General features: G+C 42.5%; 1 protein-coding gene across 1 annotated transcript in view; it reads right to left on the reverse strand.

Moving 5' to 3' along the window:
- Positions 1–594: 594 nt before the first annotated feature.
- Positions 595–21,048, reverse strand: part of LOC308150556 (uncharacterized protein) — a gene marked incomplete at both ends in the record, with an annotated part of 119,042 nt that continues 98,588 nt past the window's right edge. Inside the window, 16 exons of the mRNA XM_080523374.1 lie at positions 595–713; positions 1,810–1,887; positions 5,742–5,882; positions 6,138–6,204; positions 7,432–7,581; positions 8,218–8,262; positions 9,782–9,817; positions 10,302–10,364; positions 10,461–10,505; positions 10,858–10,902; positions 14,795–14,848; positions 16,766–16,792; positions 17,791–17,835; positions 18,412–18,459; positions 19,875–19,919; positions 20,512–20,562. Of these exons, the coding sequence (XP_080379500.1) occupies positions 595–713; positions 1,810–1,887; positions 5,742–5,882; positions 6,138–6,204; positions 7,432–7,581; positions 8,218–8,262; positions 9,782–9,817; positions 10,302–10,364; positions 10,461–10,505; positions 10,858–10,902; positions 14,795–14,848; positions 16,766–16,792; positions 17,791–17,835; positions 18,412–18,459; positions 19,875–19,919; positions 20,512–20,562 (1,059 nt within the window). The remainder of the gene's footprint in view (positions 714–1,809; positions 1,888–5,741; positions 5,883–6,137; positions 6,205–7,431; positions 7,582–8,217; positions 8,263–9,781; positions 9,818–10,301; positions 10,365–10,460; positions 10,506–10,857; positions 10,903–14,794; positions 14,849–16,765; positions 16,793–17,790; positions 17,836–18,411; positions 18,460–19,874; positions 19,920–20,511; positions 20,563–21,048) is intronic.

Consider the following 21,048-nt stretch of genomic DNA (forward strand, 5'->3'; position numbering starts at 1 on the left):
ACGCACACGACACGCACATGCACACGCACACGCGCACACACACACACACACACACACACACACACACACACACACACACACACACACACACACACACACACACACACACACACACACACACACAGTTCAGATTGACTTCTTGCCAGCTTAACACAATATCTGAATGAGACCAAAAGTGTGCATAGCTGTCCCCATTAAAGAGGCATCACGTCATTTAAAAAAAAAAAAAATCAGACAGAATTACTTAAAGAAAAAAAATAATGTTATGGTCTTGAAAGACTTAATGTGAAATCATATGGAATGCATTAGGTCACAGTAGGGTGGGTGAAAACAATACATACATTAAAAAGTAGCTTCATCATAGCATTGTAGATAATAACAATGAATGCCATCTGAAAATAATAGAATAACCATCTAAGTAAAGTTCAAATTGCATTTAACTACTACAGTAATAGGAAACCCAGAAGGCAGTGACTCTCTCCCATGAAGCAGCAGTACTGAGGATGTTGTCTGAGATGGGCTGGGTGCTCTTGCGCCACACTGCACCTGTGCCTATGGTTGGTTGGCTGCAATAGAAAGACGGGGCTGGATGGCCTAGCCGTTCCACCGAGAGTGTGAGGATGGATGGAGACAGTCTTTGGGGTCACATCGGCCATGTGGCCCTTGTGGCCCTGAAGGGCCTGTGGGCCCCTGTGTTCCGGCTCTTGGTGCACCTTCAGAAAAATAAAACATTCGATGTCTAGAGGGCGACAGATATTGCAAACAAGGGTATGACCGGTAGGGATTATGCATGAGATTCACCTAGCAGAGATGCATTCACGTGGCTACCTTCTGTACAATTGACACTCAAATGACCCCCTCTTTTTCAATGCTAAGCTGCTAATAGGCTATGTCTTGATGGAGTCTATATCCAAATGCATTCATGACGGGTGATGTGTTTTACATGACTGTGGTTCCACTAACCCTAACCCAAAATGTTGGCTAAAAATGCCACTGAACATTCTAGAAGTTACAACTACAGGATACTAATAGAATGAAATGCAATTTTTCCACTTTCCTCTACTTTTCATGTGGAAATAAGCTTCATAAAACCGGTTCTGAGATATGTGATCTGATTGGTTCAAATTCAACCTGCGGTCTTGTGCACTATCGCAACCACTCAAAGTGTGCGAATATCAGGCTGTTCATATCTAGGATATCAGTGCGGCTGTGATGGTGGACGGCACTCTTGTCTAGGACCGCATTACAGCCCACCGCCTAGTGTGTTATTGATTAAACAACAACACACAGCTGCCACACATTTTGGACAGCAATTTCTAAAGGCAAATCGTTTCTTGAGCTACCCTGGCTATGGGGCTCAGTATATGTAGCAGATTATGATGACATTTACATACAGGTAACGATGACATTTATACTCTCCTCAAACCCTCACTACCAAAATACACACCATCAAGATATTGATCCGAGACCACAGGTCGGTCTAGTGTGCTTCTGATCATAGTTTTCAGAATTTCCAGTTCTATATGGTTGTCCTACTACTGTATGTGTAGCACAGTAAAGTACAGACATGCCTATGGTTCAAGTGTTGCCTCTCTGTTAGGGCTTACACACCGGCAGTTCCGAACGCCGGTTCGCGTTCGCGTACCGAAACCTTCGAACGTTGGCGCTGTCTGGCGAACGATACACTGGTATGAACGCGAGCTCGTACGCCAGACAGCGCCAACGTTCAGAGGTTTCGGCTCGCGAACGCGAACCGGCGTTCGGAACTGCCAGTGTGAAAGAGGCCTGAGTGAAGTGTGTAGTTCTCACCTGTTGGGCCTGTGGGGCCCGGAGCCCCTGGTATCCCCAGACCCATCTGGCCCCTTTCTCCTTTCTGACCTCGATAGCCTGAGGAGAGACACACAACTCTTAGTGGACTCCCAGTCAAGGATACACACTGGAGGAAGCAGGACCAAAGACATAAGAACCACATGATATTATTTGTAAGGAGTTGGTGGTGAGTAGTATTAGTGTAATGTAGTGCTGAGTAGTACGATGATGTGATAGTGGGTTAGAATTAATAAGAAAGTGAAGAGGAACTCTCTAATGTCAACTCGATGCAAACTTAATATTTCACTTCACAGTGACAGAGTTGCTGCTCTCAATGTTCTAATTGTAAACACAGCAACTGCAAAGTAGAGTCTCAAGACAGCACTTATGTGCTGTGGTTTCAGCTTTGGTGGAGTTTGTTGAAATTTGCTGCTCAGAAATCGGTGCTCCAAACTGAGATCTTTAAATAATATATGCTGCTTTCTGACATGTTGTCAAAACATAAATCATCAAACCAGCCGTCGGTGGCTTTGTCTTGGAAGTTTTGGGCGTCATGGCCTGGCCTTGTCAACAAGAGAGAAGCAAGCAAATAGCTTTTTTTCCCCCCTTTTTCTTTTTAAAACAGAGCAAAGACACTTCTTTAATTAGAGGTCAGACTCAGGAGTCAGCCAAAGAGATTCTGAGGAAAAACAACCTACAAAAAGGATACCCAGAGTATGATATGAAGTCATAAAGTAATATCAGCAGCAACTCATTTGAGTATGAAACAATTATATCCATTTACAACAAGTTCTAGCTGCTTCCATTGAACATATTCAAAAGGGCTGTCATTTCTGATATAACACAATAATTCCAAATGACTCACAATGTGAAATATTAAAGAAGAATTGCAAACCCTTTAGCAAAAAGCAAAAGCAACTCAACTGATGAAATGACCAAAGGCATATGACTTATGATATATTTAATGCTGTTCAATAACTTTTATTTTCAAAGGATGGAGACTAAATATCAAACTATTTCAAACTATTGCATACTAAATATATAGAATAATATATATAATATATCTTTTTTTTAATCACAAACATAAAAAGTAAAAGCAAGCACATGCATATTATTCCGAGGCAAAGCAAGACAAATCATAGCCGTATGCGTCACAGTCTGTAAACAGGTAAGTTTCTCATTCAAATTCACACACACAAACATGGCACTCTCATCTTTTCATGCAGACAGGATTAATACTGTAATATGAGAAGTGCTGGAGAGCTCTGTCCTGAACAACAGCATAACAAGTCAGAATGTTGTGGGGCTATGGAAATGTTTCCCCAAAAGGCGTTTAAAGTAATTGAGAGTCTCAGAGCCAGAGATGTTTGGATGGAGACATCAGAAACACTGACAAAAGTGTCAGGCATTGCACTGCCAGGCCCAAGGGGAAACGCTCCACTGCTTACAAGGCAGAGAAGATCTCAGACAAAAGGCTTCTGAAAGCCCCAAGATGTTCTCTCAGGAAGAGAGAAAGACTACCCACACGGTGCTGCAAGAATGAGACTTGTTTAAACACTCACTGTGCCTGGAGCATTCACTCTGGGAAGATGGCATTCCATGGGACGAATAGCACTGTACCTTGAGCACCAAATCACTGCTCAGTGCACAGGGCAAAAAGCATGGAGGGACTTCTAACAGATGCATTGACAAAATTTGTGTCATTGTGTGTCAATGGCATTGTGTGTCCCTAAGTGAATTGGGCAGGGCCATTGATGTACAAATCGATCAAACAGAAACGGGTTTGAAGAAGCTGTAAAGCTGTATACCCGTGCTTCTACCAGCTGAAACGTTTGCAAATGTCATTTGCCCATCAAACCTGAATTCATGAAACTGCCTTTATTGATGGGTAACCTTAAAGCAGCTTTAGTTTTCTTCCCTCTATGAAATAACAGATGCAACAATTGGTAAAACTGACATTAAACAAATTAGACCTAATACGATATGCCATTACACAACACAAAACAAAAACAAACAATAAAGATCATATCGGATATTTTCTCTCTTAGCATAGTGAAGTGTAATGTTTAATTGGATTATGAAAGAAAACCGATATCTCATCAACTGCCATTCATCCCCACACCGCCAAAAAAACAAGAAGGTAAAAACAAATCAAAAGCAAAACTGAAATACACGAACAGCCACTGTAGGTAGAGTCAATTAATATGAAAGGGTAAAAACAAAGCAAAATACATTTTAAGATGACCAAATACCATGAAACAACAAACAGATATGATATTCAAACAGAACCAACAAGCCCCCCCTCCAAAAAAAACAACAACAAACGACAAAAACATGAATGTACAGTACTGCAGATACAGTGCCCATGCTTCTGTCTCTATGGATTTACTCGAACAGCTTGAGATCATAACCCAACTGAAATAAAACTATGTCACATATCTGTGTGAATGCAACAGAGGGGTTATTTTTCTCCATAAACTATTCATTTTGGCATATTTGAGAGAGAGTCAAATTGGATATTCCAGCGGAGGACTGTCTCCAGTGGAGGATGACGAGAAATAATGAGGAAATATTACCCCAAACTCTCCCCAGCTGAGTGGAGGGCGGCACAAGTCAACAATGCAATAATTAAAAAGTTGTTGAAAACCCGAATTTACCAAGGGACAAAACTTTTCTTCTTGATTTTTCGATAAATATTTATTTGTAAAGCTGCATTTAGGACCGCTTAGAAAAACATGACATTGAAGCACATCAAATAAAACAGGAAAAACAGAAGCAATCAAAGACATGAATCATGATTATGTCTTAATGCTAGTGGCATTGACACAGTACAATACATGCTAACTGAGTACACTGTAATAATTGAGAGCAGCATCTTATCTTACTGTGCAGTAAGTAATGTAAGTAACATTGTAAACGATCTTGAGCAAGAATGAAGTGAGGTAGCTGCCCATGCTCTAAGACAGAGGCTAAAATGTCTGTTTGAAGTGCACCACCATTAAACATACTACTGCATCTCCAGTTAGAATGTCAAGTGCAGTGGTTTCCAGAAGCGCCTGAAAGAGGGTGTGTTGAGGGAACTGCCTGCGTAATTCTATACAACTCCTATAAAAGGTAACACATCTGACCAGCGAACCATTATTGATGTAGGGGTTGTGTAGGCAGTCAGATAGTTGCCCAGGTGTGATAAAGGATGTCCACCCTCTTCCCTGGCTAGGCCCCTTTTGTTTTTCACAGAGCTTTGTTTCGTGGAGTGAGATATCAATCGTGGGGGCTCTTTTCTGTCCACACTGATATGACTTTCTCTTATTCTCAGCCAATTCTTCATTTGTCTTCATATTTCCCAGAGAGCCGTTGTGCACCATACTCCTGGCCTTTCCTCTGCTTCCAGCCCCTCAGACTGCATTTATATATGTGGCTAGCAAGAGAGAAATACCCATGAATCCTTACAACAAAGTGTCAATTCACTTTCATTAATGCCCCCCGACTCCACAAACAACCTCTGAAAGTGCCCTCTTTTTCCATTCTTCTCACATTCTCTCTGCAAAATATCTTTCTCATGAGTACTACTTTCTCATCCTGTTTTCCCCTCTTCTTACTTGATTATTTACCATATAAAGCCAGTTGTGCATTGTAAGCTTCCTTCCTCATTCAATGAAGATTTCAAGATCCATTTTCAATGCATTTGCCCCAGATGGGGTAAATGTTAAACCCAAGTGAAGTGTGCACACACGCACAAACAACAATTTCACTCTGATTTTGTCAGCACTAACTCATACAGTAGTAAGTCCAAAACCCTCTCATAAGTTCCTTTGTTAAAGGTTGGTTGAGTGTATTATTCCATTTGAGGTTTTAGGGTAGCAGCTGTGGTTATGGTTGCGAGGCAGAGCGTAGGTCTCCAGGGGTTTCACTTGGTAGCGTGTGGCTCTTACCTTGAGAGCCGGGGGGGCCTGCGTCTCCTGGGGAGCCCGGTGAGCCGTCGGTGCCAGCAGGTCCAGGAGGCCCCTGTCGAACTTGTGCCGCTAAAATTGCTGCTGGAGTCTTTTGTTGCGGAGCGTAGTTTGATAGTCTCTCTGCAGGGCAGAATTAACATTCTGTATCAGACAACTATAAAGTACCAAATAGGTGATAATACAGTATCTCATAAAAAGGGATTTGCCAGTAAATACCACACTGACATCCAAATATCACAGCACAGCGGCATCGTCATAATTTAACCCATCATAAAGAATTCTCTTAGATTTAAATGAAAATCGTCATGGGAGCGAGACAAACAAGTCACATAAGGGTAAAATCGGGGACAACAATTCCGGAAGCAACAGCTGTACCTTCAAACACCCTCAATACTTCATTTCGGATAAACATTTTAATTTCCTCCATGGAATTGGCATCATTCTGTGAGGAAAAAAACAAAACAGAAGAACACAAATATCACCAAAAAAACGTATTTAACAGATTAAGAAAATGCAATTAGGAGACAGCAGTAATTCATGTTTTATTCATGGTGAAATGGCAGTGTCTTAGGAGATAAAGAGATGGAGTGCATCATGGCATAATAATCAACTTGCTGCCTGCCATCCAACTCGGCTCAAAGATTGCTTTTCTGAATTTTTGGGGGAGGCTTGCATTATAGAGAACATTGGCATGGAATGAAAATCACGGTGAAAATTGTCTTTAAGAGTTATTTTCTGACTGCTCAGTGAAATCTCCCCAGTTGCATTATGCTGTAATATTTCTGCTGTGGACCTGAAAAGTGAAGAGATAAAAGTAAAGGGATTCATGAGTGTGAGGCACCATTAAACACAGATGTTATGAAAAGCAAGGGTAAAATGGTGTATGGGAGACATGATGTATTTCTGAATTTGCTATCCTGCTATAACTCCATACCTCTCTTAAGAGTTGTAATGGATTGGGATTGTTTAAGAGCGAGGAAGGGTTGCAGCAACAAGGCTGGTATGTTTATAAAAGTAACAACAGAGAGGACCATGGCAGCAACCATTTTCTCACACGTTTTAAATGTTTTGTCATTCAAAGGACGTTACAGTATGCTCTATTCAAGCTGGTTTGCTTCAACAAGGTCTATGCAAGACTCTTGTACTCTTCAGGTCATCCCTGGATACCAATCAACAGTTGCCAACTGGTGGCACTGTAAACTTTTCCTCGTATTCTTTTAGAATTCAAAAGTCTGCCTTTCATCTCTCTTGAAATGTTATGTAAACCTTTGTACATGTACAGTATGTGTGTAAAATGGCTGTGACACAGGAAGGTGTTTTTTCAATCCTCTGCAGTGCACTCCTACGTTCTCTCTCTCCTTCTCTCCGCCTCCCTCCCTCCCGACCCCGTGGGTTTAGATGATCAGGAGTGGGAGGTGATGAGCAGAAACAGCACACCAGGCTCACTGCGCCTCCTTACTGTTTCATATGTTGCATTGTGTAACGCTGCAGTGCATTCAACGCAGAGAAAAATATATGTGCCAAATAAACAGGTCTCAAAATTAGGCTATTACTCTCTAATCACTTTACTCCCGAGGATAGCCTGTGTTTATTAATGAGTACTGACAGACAAACAATAGTGTTGAATGTAACATATTTTAAGTGTTATGGGGAGATATTACCAACATACCAAGAGGCCTGTGGCGAGTGTCGCTATAGGACCAGGGGGACCTGCGTCTCCTCTGCTCCCCTGACGTCCACTTGGTCCAACAGGCCCTGAGTCTCCTGCTCGCCCTCTCTCCCCTTGGACTCCTCTCCCTCCGGAAATCCCTGGGTCCCCCTACGATATGGGGGAATAGAGATATCAGCAATATGGTGATGGCTCCAACTGGCCTTTCAATAGTCTTAGATTAGTTTTTGATATATATATATATATATATATATATACCGGTACATACATACTAGAAACATTGAAGGGGTTCGGAGCTAGGGAAAGGACAAATCTACTCTACTCCTAAAAGGAGGCCTACTGTAAGATGCAGTATTGTCTTTACTCCATTCTGGCTTGGGTTCATACCGATGACACAGTATTAGACATGCAGTGCACACGCTCAACCATTACTCTTATTGGGTCCACTCAGTCACAGCTCCTAAGGTACTGTGGCCAATTTTAAAGCTATGAAGCAGCTTACCTCCTATCCTCCATTACTGGCATTTGGAATAGATTACTGTAGGAGTGTGACAGAGCTTACTTACCATGTATTTCACAAATACAATGGCATTGAAACTGCACTGAGCTTCACACGACTTTATCTAATGTGTATATGCTGCAGCAGGGATTACTCCAATAGCTTTACACTGAGGAAAATACACACGTTTCTATTCACGACAGTATTTGTGTTCTGACAAGAATGTTTTCCGTTAACAAACACAACTTGTTGTAAGACAAACAAGAAGGGTAAAACACAAGTCGTACACGTTCTCCCTTGGACCCTCTGTCTCCTGTTCTTCCTGTGGCTCCCTAAAAGAAAAGCAAAGAGACAATATTGAAATTACACAGGAGTCGAGAGTTTTCTGAAATGTTACGTCAATTTCTGAGAAGCCCGCTCAGAGCAGAGAGCGGTAAGAGAGAGAGAGAGAGAGAGTAAATAATTGTATATTCGGAATGAAGCTGAACCTGAGGCTAAACTCTTCACCCACTCTCCTACTACTCTGAACCGATGGTTTACGTTTACAGACACACAGAGGGCAACAGAATGCTCTGAAATCAAGCCCATGTTCCAAACCTCGACACACACTAAGGCAAATGTTTTTTTATTCACTTGGCTCGTACAATCCAAAAAGTATTTCTCTGTGGAAACCCCACACTTTTTCTTATGTTCCAGGAATGACAGGAATGAGTTTGCTGGCACAACCTGTATTATATAATCATTCTCTCCCAGGATTGTATTTCACCTTCCTGCTTGCTTGCCTGCCTGTCTATATGTAGCACTCCTGCCCCCCCCTGCCCCCCCCCCCATCTCCTAGCATCACTGTGTTCACTGCATTACCTTTGGGAGCATCTTTGTATCAATTTCCTGCAGGATTACAGCAGCCATGCAAAATACAATCTGGCACGATGTGGTTTTAAAGCGGTCAGCTCTTTGTGAAACTGTTCTTCCTCCGCCTGCTTTCATCTGCAGCTCTCTGTATTCCCCAACACCTGATGGGAGGCTTAAATCTATCATCGTGCCCACTGAATTGTGCTTCCCTGGGCCTCGCATTAAAACCTCAAAGCCAGTGTGCAAGGAAAACTACAGCAGGGTAGGAGTCAAGCCACCTGCTAGATGGCACTGTTGTCCCACCAAAGGATTGTGTGAGATAGATGTTATGAAGCAGCAAGGCAAGAAAATAACGTGCGAGTGCATCTGAACCACGGCAAGATGTTGATGGAAGTGAGTAAGACAATAACTAGTTGGCCCTGCTGTTCAGGTCTCTGTGATAAAGATTGACAGACGTACACAACCTAAATTGAGTTGTTCCGAAATAATCCAATTAGGGCTCTTGAAATTGCATCATGTGTTTGTGAATGCGACACAGATCTGATGCTTCCACCGCCTTTGTGAAAAAGGGATAATATCTTCAAGATGATTAAAAGTAGAGCACAGCAATATGGATGTTTTCATCTTTAGGAACAGTTCGCCCAGACCCGTTATTTAATTTGTACCCTGTTAAATCAGAACACTTATCTGGCTGGCAAAATGCATAATTCACCCGCTGCCCTCTATTACAAACATTTTATCACTGCCTGAAACCATTAACTGTATAATTAGGATAAAAAAGACCTAAAGTCAACAAACCTTGTAATCTCCAGGATACCTTTTAGTTTGTATCATTAAATGTTCTAATATGCAAATTGTGCAAACAATTAAAACTGTGTTTTAAATCACTCGTATGATGCAGTAGCTCAGGGCTAGACACAAATAAAAGCGCTGTGCTATCTCTGCACCCAGGTTGTTGAGGGGAATATTCTGGAATGTGGATTCAGAGTGCAGTCTCACCTCGTATCCTGGAATTCCATCTTTTCCAGGTCTCCCCTGCTCAAGGAACACATCGAACACAAAGACATTTGTATCAGCTCCCCTTTCGATTGGATCGGCACTGTTGCACGCCTAGTAATCTCCACCGTTAATGGCATATCTCAACTGTGGAATAATGATCCTGAGCTGCTTGGTGATCACTGTTACATTCTGTGTTTACAGGGGCAATTAAATCAAACAATTATGATGATAATACATACAATCGTGTCATCGTCTGCAGATGAAATGTGGGATAATGTTATTGTTATTGATATGTTATTATCACAGTATGGTTCTTGAGTCATGAGTCTCTTTTTCTTGTTCTTCAGTCTCTTTTATCTCACATATTTACATAGGATAATACTTGACTAAGACTATGTGGGCAGTATTCTGGTGTAACAGCTGCCCACGGCACAGAGTAACACTGGTGCATATGGTGCTTGGACCATGTCCTTTGTGGCTATCGGTGTGGGAAAGAGAACACAGGGGAAAGAATCCTTACGGGATCACCTTGGGGTCCCTCAGGGCCTGGAAATCCTGTTTCTCCAAGCGGCCCTCTGTCGCCCTGTCAGAGAACAGAAACAGCCATGTGTCAGTCTGCCGTGACGGAGGGATGACTGTGAGATTGACAGCTGAAAGAGAGTAAAAGGCTACGGCTCACCGGCTCTCCTGGGATCCCAGGCTCACCACTCGTTCCAGGTTTTCCCTGTCAGTCACACACAGGATGAGAACATTCCCATGTTAGACAGGTCCTCAATAGTTTCTACAGCCCTTCTACAGACTTACAGGTGTACATTTGAGTGCTGCTCATCATGGAAACACAATTACAATTCTGTACTGCTGGCTGGGGCTACTGTATATAATATGATAGCTACAGGGGACTGTTTAATTTCTTATTAGAAATGATATTGAACTTAGTGCATACAGTACCTTACATTTCCCAAGACAGTCATGTCATTCATGTTTTATTCAACATTGTAAAAGCTCAAGTACTGTAGCAACTGCAGCAAAGTTGCTTGAGCAATTTATTTTTATTTTTTACAAAAAGTGTTACTTACTGAAGGCCCTGATATTCCTGGGGTCCCATGTGTGCCTAGATCACCCTAAACAAATATACAGTGTTATTATATACCTGAAACGTAGCAATTACATTACATTTGACATGTTTGGCATTTAGCAGACGCCTTTATCCAAAGTGACTTACATTACAAATCACCATACATGTTGTGAGAGTACATTATCAAACTATTTGGCTGCTGCTTTTTTTTATTATCTCTAAACGTTTGTTATTTCTTGCTTCTGGGTGATCATTATTAGGAGCTTCTTGTCGCTGTTTGTTCTGCTGGCGAGAATTGTGTTTTGGAAGTGTTTTCTGCCTGTGGGTCCTAGTGCTGACTGGGTTCAAGTCTGGGGTTGGGCTATGACTTGCTACATATACCGCCTGTAGTGGTTTCATGAACAGTGTGATTTCTGATGGTCTTTTTGTTCCAACACTGACATTTCTATTTTGACATTCTTTACTTCTGGATATTACTGTACTGCATATCTGGGCATGACTTACTGGAACATGCCTCCTTTTAATTCCCCTTCAGTGGACATTGAGGAGGCTTTAGTAACCATCTCATCGAATTACAGGCATACATCCTCCACCTCATGGATGAGGTGATAGTGAGAGACGATTGTATTATTGCTCTCCAGGACCGGCTGAGACCTCCCTTGCTGTATGGGGCTTTTCAGGGTGCCTTCCCATTACTAGAAACCACCTCAAACTGGTGGTCGCGGGTAACAAGACAGGGACGACCTGGTGGAGCTGTCAAACTGCTTCGACCTTCTCGAACCAAAAACGGTTGTGGTTCATGTTGGGTCAGACAACATCAAACTGGCCTGTTCGGAGAAACTGAAAACGGACTTTTTGTAGCTCTCCGTGACCTTTAAGGAATCAGGACTGCAGCCAGCGATCTCTGGTCTACTACCCCCACTTCGCTCAGGTGACATGAGGTTCAGCAGGCTACGGCAGCTACATCGGTGGTTTAAAGCATTCTGTAACACCAAGGATATCCCATTTGTAGACAATTCCGACCTGTTGTGGAAGAGACTGCGATTCTTTAGGCATGGAGTGTTTCAGCACCTGTTTCAGCACAGGCTAGTAAATTGGCCTACAACTCAGGGGAGTTAACCACCCAAGAAACACCAAACGATTTTTGAATTAAAAATGGGCATGGATTTAAATGCCAGAAACATAATAAATAAAAAGGACTTCATCAACACATGGGCTCAGCAGGCAAACCTAGACATTTTTATGATCTCTGAAACTGAAATTGGTCAGTGCCTGACAATGATATGTCCTTAAATGGCTAGACCACATTTAGGACAGATAGAGAAAGGAGAGGAGGAGGCTGGTTGTATAACTATTATTATTTCTTATAAGTAGGCCAGTGGTGCTAATGACATCAGCGATCACTCTCCGATAGCCTGTATTAGAGTTGAAAGGATAAAAACAAATCTGCTCCACCTTACAAAAAGACATTTTAAACATTTTAGTGAGCAAGGTTTTTTCCATGATCTTTATTGGTCGAATCTTTCCCATATCAGCTGCATACCTGACTCAGATTTTGCTCTAGAACATTTCTCATCTCTATTTATATCTCTGGCAGTCAAATATGCCCCCTTTAAATGCCTTAGAAACAAGGCCTGGGCCAAAGCCAGAAAATGGACTGGAGTAGCTGATTGGCAGGTTTTCAGTCAACTGAGAAATAGATGCACCTTGTCAATTAAGAGAGCTAAATCAAGCGCTATACCGGATTCTGCTGGTGATCCTATAACATTTTTGAAAACAATGAACAATTAACTGAAGCAAGGAAATTCCTCTTCCTCCCTACCTAAATAACTTTTGTCAGACTCTGGTCTCATCCAGAAAAACAATTGATAAGTAATGCCTTTAATCAGCATTCTGCAGGGTTATAATCTGAGAGAAATTGTGGTTTCGCTGACCCTGGTCAGATGGTCGACTACGCTTCTATCTCCCAGCCCCCAGTTGGCTCGTGGGAAATCAGTCAACTAGTAGCACATCTTTGTTTTCATTTTGACAATTTTCTACTTGTGATGTACTAGTCTGCTTGATCCAGGTCTATTGCAACTTTTGGCCCCCCTGATTCATTGACACATATGTTTAATCTGACTCTTGTCTCAGGTTTAGAAGGCAGCCCATGTGCTCCTTCTCCATAAAGGGGGTGACTCCTCCGACCAAGATAACTACCACCCAATATCAAAGCTATCTTGCCTTTACGATGTATTAGAGTCTCATGTCAACTCCTAGGAACATTTTTACCTTTTTATCTCATTATATTCTAAATGTGCCCCGATCTGGCTTTAGACCTGGTCATAGCAGTCTCAGCTGCTATGCTTGTCTTAGATGGTGTGATAAATTGCCTAGATCAGCAAAAAACACAGTGGGCCCTATTATGCACTTCATAAGTCTTAAGCAATAAGACGAGGCGGTAGATCTAAACTTAAGACGTGGAGGCGTGGTCAAGGCCACTTTGCTATTATGCGTGCGGTAGTGGGCGCCTAAGACCCGGCGCTAAGCCCAGAAATTAGTCATGGGTGTGTTTTGGGCGTCTTCTCAATCAACCCAATCAGCGTGCCAGGTGCCATTCCCTTTAAGAACCGGCTGCGTTAAGTCATAAGCGCTATGCTATTATGCAGTTCATAGGCGCTAGACTTCATGCACGTTTTGAAACACGAGCGCGGATGCGCAATCCGCGGAGGCGCGCTCGTGTTTCAAAACGTGCATGAAGTCTAGCGCCTAAGAACTTTTCAAACCACTTCTTAGCGCTAGGCGCAAAGTCAGATCGCATAATAGCAGGGGCGCCTAGCGCACTTCATTAACATATGAACACTCCCACAATGAGTAATATATGCACGGGAGTCTTACGTCTTATGTGTGGGCGCCTAGCGACACCTGCATAATAGCAGTAGCGCGTATGAAGCGCATAATAAGGGTGGCGGTAGGTCTTAACCTGGTGGTGCGTCTTAATTAAGACTTAAGACGGCAAGTTAAGAAGTGCATAATAGGGCCCAGTGTGTCTTAACTGATGGTGTTAAATCAGGTTTTCTGGACATAACAATGGGTGTCCCACAAGGATCGATTCTTGGACTGGTTCTTTTTACTATTTACATTAACAAAAATGGATTATCTGTAAATAATTGTTACATGCATCTATTATGCTGACTGTTGTATATGCTATTGCCCCCACGATTAACCAGGCTCTTTCTGAGCTAATGTCTGCATTCGCTGTCCTGTAATTTACCAAATCACAGAAACATTTATCTGTTTTATGCATATGTACTTTGGATGGTGCCCCCATTCAGCATGTCCCTGTTTATAAATACCCGAGCATTTGGTTTGACAAAGACTTAGAAACATACGGAGGAGCTTGTTAAAAAGCTAAGATTTAAGGTGAGCTTCTTACATAGGAATAGATCTTGCTTTTCCCTAAACAGCATAAAGCAATCAACCTTCATGCCAGTGCTTGATTATGCTGTTATCATCTACCAAAATGCAGCAACCACTACTCTTAAAACTTGGGATGCCATCTACCATAACACCATTTGCTTTATAGCAGGTGATAGTTTTAATACTGATCAATGGAACTTTATCAAAAGGTTGGCTGGACCTCATTAAGATTCTGTAGATCTCGTCATTGTTCCCTTTGTTGTGTATAAATCCCTACTGCATAAACTCAAACCATCTCCACTCAGATGCTGAGGTGAGAGGACACACAGTCTCTTTGCCAACCCTTCAAGGCAAATGGCACACTAAGAACTGTACTGGGGTCTGCTATTTGGGAATGCTCTATGCTAGTGTCGATGGTAGTCATGCTGTCAATTTGGTGAGAGAGCTCGACAGAATGGGCACACTGCCGTCCCTCTGTAATCTGGTTAGGTCATGCAGGATGAGAGTGTCCTCGGGGGCGGCTCTGTTAGATGGCTTACCTTGGCACCAGGCAGGCCTTCAAGCCCAGGCAGTCCCATAGGCCCGGGATCTCCCTGGAACACAAGATACACACAGTACAGAGCAGAGGTGAAATTAAGTGTGTATATGAACTAGAAGTGTTTTTCCTGTCCTTCATCAGACAGCTGTTTTTGTAAAGGGCTATAAAACATAAACACATACAGTACACACATACTGTATAGTACACACTTTACATTCCACTTCTATTCTGCTCCATAAGTGGATGAGTGTTGTATGGTATTCCCAGTTTGTGCTTACATCAATACACTTAGATAGAACTGTAAGGTACAGTAGCAACAGTAGGCTTTCAGTTTGACTTTTGAATGTTGCGCTGTGAATACAACAGCTATTCATTAGGATTCTTTAGGATTTACAATTGCAGATTCAAGCTGCAATAAGCCAGCTTAGTCAATGAAGGTCCTAAATGTGACAGCAGCTGGTAAAACCGTGAACATATCAAATGTTCAGACTTTTATTCAGAAAAATGTACATAAATTGCAACATTGTTGAAAATCAATGACACACTCGCTAACACACTCGTCAACTAACACAGCTTGTTTTGTGAGCCTGCTAACAATGTAAAGTAGTGTTATAGTTAACTGGATAGCTCACCGAATCCATTGCAATATTTTGGCTTGACTAGCGAGTGTGGTTTTCAACAACATTAACGTTTTTCAGAATAAAAGCCAAAACAATTTGATTGGTTGTTCCCGGTTTCACCAGCTGCCAATAACCATAAGACAAACATTCTACTTGCATGAATTTAAATTCTCTTCTTTTTTGGCCAGATATAAAGTGTTGCTATTTGTGCATTTAATCACACATTCCTTGAGAGATAGAGCATTTCAATCACATCAGTCTATTTTGTGTTTTTTCACACATTTTGTTGCTCTCCTGGCAACATGAATTGATTAACTGATCAGAGTCAGGTAGCCAAGACGTGACGCTAGAATTATAAGGTTCTATCTCCATTTTTGTCAAAATTGAGTTTTTTTTACATAATCTGATCCATTAGGTGTTTATTAATGCCTGTGTGGTGTTATTTTTAAAATGTTGACATATTTGAGTTAGTAATTCATAAAATACAAAGGTTCCATCTCACAGAACATAATGGAATGGAAACTTTGACACTCAATATCTCTGAACTGCCCTAAACGGAGATAGAACCTTATAATTCTAAACTCACGAAGAGCCATGGGCATCTCACTTGGGAAAATTACAATTGGACTTTCTACCGCTCTTAAAATAGAGACCCCTTCTATCGGCGTCATCTTGCTCAATATGCCATGGAGAAACGCTATTACACACTATATAGAGGGGCAACTCATGCTGACGTAGACGGATCGTGCAGGTAATTGTCACACATGTAGATTGTCATGAATAACCGAGTGTGGCTAAGGGGAGAGCAGGGCAGCCTGGGGATCAGCTGTGAGACGGATTGTGGCAATTCCGCCACAGCTCTGGGGCCCGCTCACGCAATTTATTCAAATGTCAAATTAACATCCCAGTGAAAAATTGCTCTGCAACAAAACAATAAAAAAATGCAATTGGCCCCACGAGGATGGAGAATTGAAGTTGATACCAGTGGAGTTGTATTGTTTCCATTCCTCAGTCAGTGGGGATTGTTTTGGGGGTTGTGCTCTGGGAGGGGGGGGGGGGGGGGGGTTGGGAATTACAGTAGATGTAGAGAGAGCAGGGAAGGTTCATGGGCTCCCACCGGCAAGACAATATGGCACAGCAATTAGATTCTGGCACGAGGTGTGATCATTCTTTTGTTGTGTGTTAGTCCTGTCATCTGTGTCTAAATGCTCAAGCTCGAGGGCGTGTCAACTTATGTTGAAGTGCACCGTAGAGACCGTGTTGGAAAGCGACCAACGAGCCTTGCCGGTCTGGTTAGTTGAAAAGCAGAAAACAGGCGTGAACACTTCTCCAAATCAACAGATCCAACTCACTGTGCTTCCCTCGTCTCCTTTGGGCCCCTTAAGAGAAGAAAAGATGGATTAGTCCTGTGGGAACCTACAGTATCACTGCTACAACACACTTACAGTACAGTATTTTGTTAACATATAAACCCACATTTAACTGGATTTGCAGAGATTTTAAGTTTTAATAGTAATTTTTAAATTATTATTATTATTAATTTGACTGTTGCTCAGTGTCATACACCATGGGAACAAGACTAAAATGAACGCATTGACATAATTACGAACTGTATACAACTGTAAACTGTTTACATAAAATCCCGAACCTGTTAATGTCTCCAGTATTGATATGCATTGTGGACGCAGTACAGAGTAGTGCACCCGTGAGAGATTCTGCCGTGCTTCTTATGGCTGCGTTCGTAAATTCGCTCTGAGAGCGCCGGAGCGCACACTGGGATCAATATCATAAAGGGACCAAGTAATTTTTATTGGACAAGAGGCATCCCATGAGTGCTGATCAGATTTCCAGAGCGGATTTACGAACGCAGCCTATGTATTGTGCAGGGGGGAGATTGGAGTGTCTCACTTTTTTGTCAACAGCTGATAAGTGTTTGTCAGTTCTCACGGACCCCTGCAGGGTTTATGAGGGAATGTCTTTCATACATTACACACCATCTGATAAGGTAGCGAGTTTGGGGAGCTGGTAAGCTAATCGTGTCAGTATACTGTGGCAGAGCGCAGAGCAGCACAGGCAGGTTTTTGGCCCGCTCTGCATTTCAATGATTCTGTACTTTCCCGGGGCTATCCAGGGTCACCTGTTTGAGAGTCAGCCTGCTCCTCAGTCTCCCCTCCAATGAACTCTCAAAATACATGACTGACTAGCAAGGGGTCTGGAAAGTAAGAGGATACCGTACCACCTCTTGTAAGGTGTGTTCTTCTGCTCTCAGCCTGGGTATATCAGCATATCTGAATGTACTATCTGTGTGGTTGTGTTACAGTACTGGTGCTGTACATTGGTTGTGTAACAGCGGTACCAGAGGGATAATCACACTTACCTGAGCACCAGGCGCCCCGGGATGTCCCAGAACAGCACCACCGCTCTATAAAATAAAATCACCACTCTGTAAATCATCATCATAACTGAACATGTCCTTAACACTAGAACAGCCGTGCCTTTTTACCTACTAAAAGAGCCGCCTCGGGGGTCAAACCCCCCTCTTTACAATGCTCAAGCTGCTACTTACACACAATGACCTTGTTGGCTTGTAAATTAGCATGCTTCCTACCATGAAAAATGGCAAAATAGCTTTATATTAGCTTATCCTGATGTGATTTTGATATTTGATCGAGTGCAAAGATATACATTTTTTTACTCATGGCTGTTCTAGTGTTAAATGATATCCATGACAAGAGGGCCATAATACCCTATATCAATCCTAGGTCAAAGTCCATCTACTTAACAACCAAAACATTTCCCCCTGTATGATGTGTATTAATTTATTTGAATTGTTTATTTGAGTAAGGACAGAGGCAATTCCATTGACACATTTAAATAAACAACAGTCAGATGCATTGCGCCATAACATTTTTATACACATTAGAAGACGTTAATTGAATGCGCCCGTCCCTAGATGGGCTAACTCGTGTCAGGGCGCTGACATGTGAACAGTCCTTACCTGGAGCTTGTATAGACTGCTCATCCCATTGCCCTCGAAAGGGACACCCTGAAAACACAATCATCACAGTAAGCCAGGCATCTCCTCACAGATCCCTGCCTCAGTGCCTGCATGTGTGTGTCCTCTGTGTGCTTATAGTCTTACAGAATACTGTACGTCCGGACCAATGTTACTCTACTGAGCCCTTAAACGCTACACGAGGGAGATCAATAGCCGAGCTGCCTGGTGATCATAAAAAGAACGAGCCGTCAAGCGTGTTTACCCCCCCTCTGAGATACAGTGGCCTCTTTCAGGATTCAAATAGTACTGTATCTCTGAGAAACACCACATTGATTTAGAGAGAATGGAAAGCTTTCTGGTGGAGAAGTCGAAAGTCTAGATCGCTCCGGGACTCGGGAGTGTACAGACGAGCGGAAGTTTTTTTTAGGTCAATAATGGATCTGAGGTGAGTGGTAGTTGTAAATGGAGGAAAAGAGACAAGGGTTCTCATTTAGAGGCAAGTGGACGGCTGTGCCCTTTCCCAGCCAGTGAGCCATCCCCTGTCCTCACTGGGGGAGGGGGGGGTGCATGGTGGGTTCAAGAGGATGCCGGATGAATTAAAGATTTGCCTTTGAAAGTGCTAACTCACTAGCCCTTTAAAGGGAGGGGAATGGGATTGACGGCTTGCCTGGGGTTCCACAATCTTACTGTGTCTGTACTGATTTCATCAGATCTCCAGCATGGGTTTGATGTCCGGCAATGCTAAATGCTGCAAGACTGAGCAAAACTAAGTGTACTGATTTTCATATACACATATGAGGTTGTGGCCCTAAGCTTTGCTTGATCTGTGCTTACAATAAACAGTACATTTCAAAATAAACCAAAAACCCTTGTCTGATGTAGATAAAAGCCATACCATAAAGGTTGAGCAGAGTGGGAGAGAGTTTTAATGTTGTGAAGTTTTCAATTTTTCTAAAACAGAATGACTGATCATAAGACAACAAGAGTTTGTAACATTTCCTAAAACTAGAAGAACATGTTGCTCATGTCGACTAACAGTGGACTGTATCAGAAACGGGTCATTTCAGAACACTTGCAAAAGGCTTTGATGAGTTCTTAATGAGTATTCGGTTGTTAAGTCGTGACGTGTTTCCGGGTCCAACGTTGGCTGAGGCGCTCTCTTCGAAATGCCTCAGTAATAATAATAATTCATTATATTTATATAGCGCTTTTCCGAGGCTCAAAGACGCTGGCAATAATGTGGAAAACGGGAAAGTGCTGTGTCCCTTGTATGAATAGATCCGAGTCTAAAAAAACTATTGAACTGTCATTCTACCGCTGTAGTACACTGGTACTATGGTGCGGGGAATTTCTGGTTTGGACCCGGAAATTGCTAAACGTCACGTTTGACGTCAGACTTAACAACCGAATTGTATCATGTGCCATGTAGCACTTGGTGGTGAGACCCCCTGAGGTGAACTTACAGGGGGGCCTGGTAGTCCTGGTCTGCCCGCGGCGCCTTCACTACCCTGCGGGGAACACACAGGGAAAAGACCATGATGTATGGGGGATGGGATTTTCATTTAACCCAGTAAGATCACTCCATGTTGGACATAATGGTGAAAATGGCCTTACATGACATGATTGATAATGTAATGTAATGTTATAATAGACGTATTTCAGAGGAATGAAATTCTGGCACCTTTGAACTGGCACTCAAAATGCTACGGTACTTATTTCTCGTAATGCGTGCCTTTCACATAAAGTACCACATTATGTCTGTTCCCTGTGATCGATAAATAAGTCACAAGCCACTGTTTTCATGAAAATACCGTATCAGTAGAGCTTTGAGCACATCAGGGTTCATGTTCCTGAAATGGCTTTATGAATGAATCATGGTCCTGTATGCATATTAGTCTATGTATAGAACACAACAAGACATATGGATATACTGTAGTAGGCCTGTATACTGAAAGACGTATGATGACTACATGAAACATGAAAGAGTGTACATCAGTCTATGTATAGAACACAAAAGATATACAATATATGCATGCATATTACTGTGTAGTACATACACACGTGTGTCAAAGGGACACATTTATGAAGAACAGTGCTTACTCTCTCTCCTTTTGCTCCGGTTCCCATTGGTCCAGGTCTCCCCATGACACCCTGTGAATAAAAACCAAGTCCAACCATGAACTTTGACCATCATGCAGAACAGAACAGAACAACAAAAAAGATTGAGGGAGAGATTTAACACAATGGGTGAATCCCAATTCACCACTCCGGCTCCGTTTTCACCCCTCCGGCTCCGTTTTCACCCCTCCGGCTCCGTTTTGCGCGTTCACGTGTAGCCGTAGTGGCGTCCCAATTCATTACTCATTTAGGGTTAGGGATAGGGTTAGGGTTTTCCATGGCTCCGTTTGGAGAAAATCTTGACCCTCGTTCGATTCGGAACTTTTTCTGGAATTACTTGTAATTCTCTCGGTTCTCTCGACACCTGTCAGTCACCTACTGGTATATCATGAACTCTCTCTAAGGCGCATGCGCTGTCCTGACTATGAATTAACCCATTCATTACACTACGGATGACGTCGTGAAGGGTTGTCCCATTTCCCCCGGGGAACTACTACGGCTATGGCTCCAAAACGAGTG

The sequence above is a fragment of the Nansenia antarctica genome (genome assembly GCF_963989245.1).
Source record: "Nansenia antarctica genome assembly, chromosome: 1".
Lineage (NCBI taxonomy): Eukaryota > Metazoa > Chordata > Actinopteri > Argentiniformes > Microstomatidae > Nansenia > Nansenia antarctica.